At 35.0% G+C, this 9,757-nt stretch overlaps 1 protein-coding gene across 1 annotated transcript; it reads right to left on the bottom strand.

Moving 5' to 3' along the window:
* Positions 1 to 354: 354 nt before the first annotated feature.
* Positions 355 to 8,257, bottom strand: LOC126975080 (epoxide hydrolase 4-like). The gene is made up of 6 exons (XM_050822889.1): positions 7,851 to 8,257; positions 7,296 to 7,606; positions 4,982 to 5,105; positions 4,197 to 4,305; positions 3,003 to 3,191; positions 355 to 1,005 (listed from the first exon to the last, which is right to left on the bottom strand). Exons 1-6 carry the CDS (start codon positions 8,064 to 8,066, stop codon positions 890 to 892), a joined length of 1,065 nt encoding a protein of 354 aa, XP_050678846.1. The 5' UTR covers positions 8,067 to 8,257; the 3' UTR covers positions 355 to 889.
* Positions 8,258 to 9,757: the final 1,500 nt, after the last annotated feature.

Genomic DNA, 9,757 nt, shown 5'->3' with positions numbered 1-9,757 from the left:
TGATATCATTAGATAAGCATGCATAGAATAACCATTAGATACTTAATTTGAGTACTTTTACACCAACTGTCCTAGAACAATTTACTTCAAGTGCAACCGAGCGCGCTATATCGGCAATACCGTTCTTTTGTGAATGACAGTAGTACTATAAGAAAAGTTTTAATTTAGAACAATTATAGTTATTAGAGACCAATTCTTGTTCTTAAAAAAGTGCAGTAATAAAATTAAAATTCACGCGTCACAATATAAGCCGATAAGAATGACTTATCGCATCAGCTTCAGATTTTTGACAGCTAATTACTGACAGTAGGAGGTAGTAATTTATCTCTATCCGTAGATAGTATATTGGGAACGGCCGTAAGACGAATAGCTGCCATTTATCCTAACTAATTATATGTATGGAGATAATGCCTACTGAAGTTATGTTGATGGAACTTACAAAGTAGGTTCAAAGTACCTTTGTTAACACGCCAAGCAACATAATTAATTTATATTAATTAAACATTCGAACAAAGTAAAGTAGTAGACAATAATTATTCATCGATATCGTAATATACCTATGATATAGAGACTAATATCATATTTTAATTAAGGTTAGTTTAAAAATTTCAATGCAATATAAATTTAAATCTTTTACAATTAATTCCGTTTACACAATAACTATAATATCATCCATATATACTGCAGTCTTGTACGTACTTTGGATTAAGGCAAATCTTAGATTATATTAACTCCACTGGAAACACAACAGTGGACTGATTTTTTCTTAGTATTTATTATACAGAGAGAGCCATAAAACTAATATAACTAAAACGCTGTAGTATACATTCACGAAAAATAACACAATTCCAATTTGGACCACTGGTGATTCTGGCAGGGATTTTAACCGTCACGCGTTCGCAGGCAGTGCGAGCCTGGCCGTGAACTCGCGACCCTTGTCGGCCACCGCATCCAGAACTCTGGTCACTAAGCCACGGGGCGCCTCATCCACTTGCTTCTTCCGCCCTGGTAATTTTAAATTCCACATTGAACAAATTCAAATATTTTTATTGCTTAGTAATAAAAATAGTATAAAAAGGCTAAAAAACACGATTTGGTTGAAAAGATAATGGTTGAAATTTAAATGAACATGAATTCCTGTCTATTGATATTGATAAATAATTTTATCAAATTAGTGTATTGTCATCGGTCCTCGATAAATCTACGAAGTTTGAACGAAATCTGGCCGTTTTAAGTGGGTCAAACCCTAATGAGTCGGCTACAAACAAACATACATACAGGTGAAGCTAATAAAAAGCGTGTAAAAATGGGATATGGTATGACTTATTGAAAGTAAAAAAAACCATTCGAAAAAGTATGCCTCAGACCTGAGAGTAACGGTCGTAAGAAGCTCAGCGGGCTTCTTTTTTTTTCATAAAAAATATGGTTACAGTATCGTACAATAAAACTTATTATTTAATAGCCTGAGGGCGATCGCTCCATTCCCAATTTGTGGTGTCATTAAGAAAGTCATTTATGTTATAGTAACCTTTTCCACACAAAAGTTTTATAACAATTCTTTTGAACTTCGTAATACATACATTTATTTTCAAAATTTTATGGGATCTTGTTGTAAAAGCATATACATCGCCGAGTAGTAAGCATTATACGTTTATGTCTCAAATCAAATCCACTTTATTCATGTAGGTCACGGAAATGACATTGATGATTGACTTCGTAAAGGGTTGAGCTTTTTTTTTATGGAATAGGAGGACAAACGAGCGTTAAGTGATCACCGCCGCCCACAATCTCTTGCAACACCAGAGGAATCACAGGAGCGTTGCCGGCCTTTAAGGAAGGTGTACGCGCTTTTTTTGAAGGTACCCATGTCGTATCGTCGCGGAAACACCGCATAAGGAAGCTCATTCCACAGCATTGTAGTACGAGGAAGAAAGCTCCTTGAAAACCGCACTGTGGAGGACCGCCACACATCCAGATGGTGAGGATGATATCCTAACGAGAAGAAATGGCAAGCAACTCATTGCCACTATTTTAAATCAACATTTACATTTTCTTCGTTTTACAAATCATTTCAATTGCAATATAATATGTAAAGTGATGCAATAAAAATACTCAAACGTCAAAAGATTTCATGTCGGTGATTTTTTTTTCGCACTCTCTATAAAAAATAGAAATGTGAAGAAAAAATGAATTTCCTTCTCATATTCTGTACATATACAAATACTTTTTGTAATAATATAAGCTTTATTTTACCACTGGAAGGCTCCTTTGCACAGGCAGGCTAGATTATGGGTACCACAACGGCGCCTACTTCTACCGTGAAGCAGTAATATGTAAGCATTACTGTGTTTCGGTCTATAGGGCTCTGTAGCTAGTGAAATTACTGGGCAAATGAGACTAACATTTTATGTCTCAAGGTGACGAGCGCAGTTGTAGTGCCGCTCAGAATTTTTGGGGTTTTTCAAGAATCCTGAGCGGCACTGAATTGTAATGGGCAGGGCGTATCAATTACCAACAGCTGAACGTACTGCTCGTCTCATCCCTTATTTTTATAAAAAAAACCGTCAAGAAATTGTTCCAATCATGTGCTATTTTGGCGATTTCTTGGGACAGCGGCCTTAATAAACGTGAAGTAAAGGTATTCCAAACATGCCAAAAGTAAGATAAGTACAAAAAGTTTTTATCTTGGACTAACTATACTTCGCTTTTATAAGTTACACAGTATGTGATTACAGTCTTAAAACTCAAACCTATACGTAAGAGAAGAAGAGAAAAGCTTATTTTGTCCAAGACGTTTCATTCAGGACTCTCCATCGAGTTTGAAAAAATCAATCCAGAATTACGATAGGCAGCTTAAAGGCATACTTTTCAAAGGTTCAAATATTACATACAACTCTAAGCATACTCAGAATAAAGTTAATTCTACAGTTTGGTTGTACGTGGGAGAAAGTTCCTATGATGGAACGCCACTTAGGGTAACGTGGATGTCACCAGAAACTCACCAACAATGAAGTCTATGACGTGAGGAGGGAGGCTCTTGTCTCCTGGCTCTGGTTTCGTCACCAACCGGATGGCGGGTGTGACACAGTGCTGTGCGCTAGCTACCAGCTGAGCAGCATTATCCTTGGTGCCCATCAGCAACCCACGAGGACGCGCCTTGTGGTCCGGGTGGATTCTGTACCACGCTGCGCCTAACAACATTTTCGGACATACACTACTTATAAAAAATTGTTATTTTTTCTTTACATGTTGCGAATTTTCTGTCTTGTTTAACACCGTTGAAAATTGCATAGTAAAAAATTAAAAAGAATTAAAACATAATTGAGTATTAGGAAAGGTAAACACTCAAATTTGACTAATAGATAATTTGAAATAGTGACAATGACTTACAACGGAGTCACACCTAACAATTTAGTTGGGCAAAAGGTGTGAAATAACTAAAAGAATATTCCAATGAACATGGGTAATGCAAAGTTGGGATACATATTAAAATTTCTTGTAAGTAGTTATTTAAGGTTAAGATTTTTTATTTTACCTAATTTTGCGTTACCTAGTGGAAGGCGAACATTTTTTTTATGAAAATAAGGGACGAGACGGGCAGTACGTTCAGCTGATGGTAGTTGATACGCCCTGCCCATTACAATGCAGTGCCGCTCAGGATTATTGAAAAACTCCAAAAATTCTAAGCGGCACTACAACTGCGCTTGTACAAGATGTTAAGTCTCATTTGCCTAGTAATGCCCATAATCTAGTCGGCATCCTGTGCAAAGGAGCCTCCCACTGGTAAAACATATAGACTTGTTAAGGAACTAATCATTTCTTTGACTAAAGGGTTTATTAGGATCTGATTATTGGGCTCAACATTGACTTTAAGAGTAGGGAAAGAAAAATCTCTTTAATATCTTGAGGCTTACATACTGTGCGAAAAAATAGTTCTTTGCTCACACACCCAAAGTTGGAATCAAATAAACAAACAGTTAGTTCTAGAGCTACTAGAACCTGTCACATATTAGCCATTTATAGTTTCAAAATTGATTTAGTGAGATATTTTTTCATGTCAAAGTTCCACCTTCCACTTCGGAAACAAACGGCGCCACGAGAGAGAAGAATCTTTGAAAGAACTTCCCCAGTATTATTTTATTGGTGCTCTTTCTATATTCTAAATACAAAAAGATGAGTAAGACAGAAAAGCGAACCTCTGACGTAGTTGAGTGCCCCGCTCCAGTCCCTCGCCCTGGATCGTGACCACCGCGCCCCGTCCCTGGTCTCCATCTCCGCTAACCAACGCTCGGGGAAGTGCGGCCACTGCGGACATTGACAGCTTTACAAGCAATGAACTTTGTATTGAATATATCGAAATCAGGCAAGTCTACTGATATCTGATTTATTGACCTTATAAAATATGAATGTTGCCTGTAATTAGTACTGCAATGAGGAACATATATAGAACATTTTGTCCTGGTGTAGTTATTGGGCGATTTGATACCAATTTATGAGCAATATATTCCACTATCAAGCAGCCTTATAATAATTACAGTCTTTTAAACTGTAATAGGCCTTATAACCAACATGTTTGAATCAAAGAGCTAATAAAAATCATTTGCCTAGTCAACTCAATAAAAAAATAAAGCAATTTATTTGACACTCTCAAGCCTCGGCCCGTATTGAAGAAGACGAGCGAGACGTTCAGCTGATGGTAATTGATACGCCCTGACAATTACAATGCAGTGCCGCTCAGGATTTTTGATAAACCCAAAATTTTCTTAACCCACTCTCGTAATAAAAATGTTATTTTAAAGTGTATGTGTAAATTGTAACCAAAATTTATGAATGATAAAAATTGTTTAGATTAATTGAAAGAGCGACATCTCAAGTCAATTTGATGAAGCCACAACCTGAGAGTTGAACAAGACCTCGAAATGTTGGTTGTCCCGCATCGATTATAAATTTTGGTTACAAATTTAATTTCTCTCATTATTACCTGTATAAAGTGCAAGGAGCGATGACAGAAGGCTGCCGGTGGGTGCTGCCAGTACAGGTTCGGATGAGGCGCTCCCACCACTATGAACTTGTGAATCATGGCGCCTTGGCAATGCACCAGATACCTTGTTATTATTAACATGGGTCAATTAAATCGAAACATTTACGGATTGTCAATTAATCGAGTGATATATTTTAATGGTGAAGTTCAGACTAAGATTACTTTTCAACAAAAAATATATAAAGGCATAATTATTTTCTCAAAATTAATTCCTATAGAATTATTTTTGATGTCATTTATAATTTAGATTCTACTACCGCTTCGGAAACAAATGACGCTCTGAGAGAGAAGAAGCAGCGCCAGAAACTCTCCCAGAATTATTTTTTTTGCGCTCTTTTTAATAAAATATACAATAATGTATTGTAATAGCTATTGCTACGATATAATCATAATCTAGTCCCAGGCTGTCCGATCACTTAGATATATTCAGCTGTGCAGTAGTAGGATTTATGACAGAGACATCTTTTAATAAAACATTTAAATTTATTTAAAGATAATGCCTGAACAGTGGCTGGGACTTTATTATAAAAGTGTATACATTTACCCTTAAAACTATTATGTATCTTATAAACACTCATGATATCTCACTACACAGCTGAGCCTCACGTGATAAACGGAAAACTGCTTATATAAAAAAAGAATATTACAAAACATAAACAACATAGAGCACGACAATACTTCAAGCCGGCCTACATTCTAATTTCTAGCGCTCTACAAAGCGCAGGTCCGGCCGAATATGGAGTATTGCTCTTATCTGTGTCTGGTGCGACTCAGTATCAGCTTGAACCATTTGACCGCATTTATCACGGGAGCGTTCCGAAGAAGTGTTTGATGAATTCGCACGACACGTCAAAAACTAGGATATCATTCCAACACCTGGATGTCTCATGTTCTTCTGAAGTTCGTTTTTCAAGGAAATGTCTTGGCGTACAAAAAGCAAGACTAATTCAGTGAGATTGTATCAGTGACCTTTTTAATAAGAAAAAGTGACGAGACAACCACGAATATCACATGATAGCAAGTGATACGCCCTGCGCATTACAATCCAGTGGCGCTAAACACAATTTGAGACATCTCTATTAAGTTTCATTACTTCAGTAATTTCACCAGTTATGGCGCTCTACAAACGAAAAAAAATTTTTTCTTCTATTTTAGTATGAAATAGAATACCGTAAGCATTTATAAGAGTTAATTTGAAACATATGCAATATTACTCCTAATCTTATAATCACTGGTAATACTTTATCAATGATTTAGATCACGAACAAGCTTAAGGTTATTCAACTGTGTCTTGATAAAACCAATATTTTTATTATTACAACATTTTAATATCATATCTTATGCATGGTTGCATCATATCTACATCATTCTAGTCCCAACCAAAAGATATAAAAGTTTAAATGAAATGTGGGGCCCCTCTCTCAACATATCACGGGAAGTGGTTGGAGGAATTGTTTAGGTTGACACCAATGATTTGATCAGACTTTACAAATGCGAAATTTCCTTCATCTTATGCAAATTTCGTGTCACAAGTTTGTCCGCGATGTACTTCTACTACGAAACCGATTTTTAAAAAAAATGGACACCATGTGTTTTTTTATTTCATTCAACTTTAGGGTAGTTTTTATCTTGATTCATAACACACAGTTTGACAGTTCTCATCTCAAATCTCACAAGATTATCTCATTACATTCTAGTTAGGGAAAAAGTAAATAATTAATGTAATGATTCATCTTCTACAAATTTTGTGAAGATTTTAAAGTTTGATCTGAAATTTTTATGTGAAGCAAAACACACTGGTCACCAGCTAATACAACATAGATATCTAGCATTCCACAAAGGTGTTTGGCAAGACAACTTTATTTCACACAGTTAATTTGTGGAATTATCTGGAAGCTCTGGCCCATTTTCAACAACAACAAATGATGGATTAATGTGTTAAGAATCAAAAAACTAATGAGGTCTCTTGATCTTATCAAAAAACCAAAAATGGTAGTTACAGTAACAATTTGAAGACTGTCTGTCTGCCTTTACAATCTCAGTTTTTGGATCTTTTGTACAGATCATTTCTGGTATTTCTGTGAGTTACAGTCTAACATGATAGGGTACAGGGTAATTTTGAGCATAAAAACATATGGGGTCACCCCTAATACACCCAAGTAATTCAATCACAGTGAGCCCTGATAATTAACAAGGTTAGTAGACAAATATTTAATATCTTAGGGCAGTCGATAATTTTGGGATAAAAACTCACCAAGTTAGCATTCCTCCAATCCCAAAGCCAATAACAATAGCTGGACTATTTTCTGATACTTCTAATGCTTGAAGCAATGCGGCCAGCTCTTCAACAGCTTTAGGAGGTGAGAGGTCACAGCGGTCACCAGACTCACTACCCCCAGTTCCTCTAAGATCAAGGGTCACCACATGGTAACCATTTTCAGCAAGTCTTTGAACTACTGATGACCATGATGGGACCCAGAGATTGCCTATGTCAGGGGCATCACCAAGAATCAAGACCAACTGTCCATTCTTTGGGCCTGTTTCTACATAGTGGTATTTTACTCCCTAAAATATAAAATTTATAATATAATTATGTCTATTATATTAAATTTAATTTTAAAAATTAAAATTTAATTTAGAGTTTGTTTACAAAGTTATAAGAATCAAGACATAAATAAAAACGCTAATTATTGCATTACACAGTGGGTTAAAGTTAACTTTGTTATACATACAATAATTATTAATTTTGTCAGGCTGAAAACTTCATATAAATGTATTTAGATAAAGAAAGAAGCAGAAAAACACCAACCTGGACAATAATATAGCAATGTATTCCTATTGATGTGTCTACAGCTAATTCCACCGGTGGGACATTTTTAGATAATTTCCTACGGTGTCCTTTCCATAACCTTCTTAAAGCAAGCTGAAATAGCTGCCAGAAACCAATAATAACACACTGGAAAAGAATTTCTACCGCTACCCAACCCGACACTGTTTGAATTACTTTATTATTTTTTACACTCATTGCTCTCGCAAAATGTTCAATTCTCCCGCGTACTAATACGTCTTAGTGTAAATGTACGACACACTGCACTCAGAAAACTAAATATTAAAAGTGCAATTCTGAATACTCTCTTATCACTATCACAGGTCGCTGTTATCATACCGCTTTTTTAACATTTAAATTGAAGTTTGAACAACTGGTCAAAAGGCAAATAATAACATGTTGCTGTGTGATGTCTGAGTCAGTGTCAATGTCATGATGAAATTGTCAAATTGTAATGACATTTTAAAAGTTATACTATGGACTTCTATTTTCTATCACAATTTTTTTGCCCTCAAACCTAACGGGGATTTTTCTTGTAATCGAGTTGAAAAATTATTTAAATATTCTTCCTTTATTGTATTATGGTCTGAGCTGATGGTCTTGTTACAAAATATGCTCTAAATAAATTAAACAAACAATCAATTTATAAAACGAGCCAAGTCAAAGAAAGGAGAAATCGCCTGTAATATCTAATGATTAACGGCCGAATTCAATAACGTTTCTCTAGTCACGGATACATTGCTGTCACCTTTTAATGACAAGATCTTATCTATCCATAGTTATGTCCAATATAGTTATACGGCCGTTTTCAATAACGTATCTCAAGATACGGATACATTGCTGTCGCCGTTTAGTGACAAATCTTATTTATCCATAGTTATGTCCAATATAGTTATAGTCCAATGCTTTATGTTGATAGGTTATTGAAATGTAAGTAAGCGTAAAAGGATAGATCTGTCTACCTCTAGTAAGTTAAACTAAGGATAGATAGGTTATTGAAAACGGCCGATAGTCCAAAGCTTTATGTCGATAGATTATTGAAATGTAAGTACGCGTAAAACGATATATTTGTTTACCTCTAGTAAGTTAAACTAAGGACAGGTTATTGAAAATGGCCGTAAATAACAATAAAATTGTAATGAAATTATAAGTTTATGCACAGAGTAGGGATGGATTAGCGTTCCACAGGTTCATACGTACCAATTCGAGGAACGTAACATGACACCGGCACATATGGCCCAATTATTTTTTTTTCGAAGTTTTACCCGATATTTGGTAAGTTGCTATTTTTATAATATATCTAGACTATATTTCCAAGACATAATAAAAATTATAATAGCATGATATACTTAGTTTTTGTTGCTATATTTTCAACTTGAAATAACGTACATTCAAATTTAATAAGGACTTTGAAGCCACGTTTTCTTTGTCTGTTTTTGATTAATTATTTAACTATTTTGGAATATGTTGAAATGTTTACTTTACTTAAAAAAATACCGTAAAATATATTTCAGTGGTTATTATGTCCAATTATATTATAGTTACATTTTATATCATACATAAGCGATCAAGCACTTCAAGGTCGATCAAGGTCAAGGGATTCTTCTTAGTCTTTCGCAATGAATGTCTCAAATTATAACTATGAAAGCAAAAAAGTATATATAAAGTTGGTTGGTTATAAAAACATAAACACTAGACATTTATTCATTCTAAAATATAACGGTATTTCAACTTTGTTTCGTGTGTACATATATAATATAAAACATGAACTGAATATGAAATAATATGAACAATTCATGGATGGTCTTATATATATATCGCGCGCGTAAAATTCACGCGTTAAACTTGGTTATCGACAGAGTTGAAGTTTAGAGATGGGATCGCGAATA

This window comes from Leptidea sinapis, chromosome 34 (genome assembly GCF_905404315.1).
Source record: "Leptidea sinapis chromosome 34, ilLepSina1.1, whole genome shotgun sequence".
In the NCBI taxonomy this organism is placed as follows: Eukaryota; Metazoa; Arthropoda; class Insecta; order Lepidoptera; family Pieridae; genus Leptidea; species Leptidea sinapis.
This window is presented reverse-complemented; position numbering and strand designations above follow the sequence as displayed.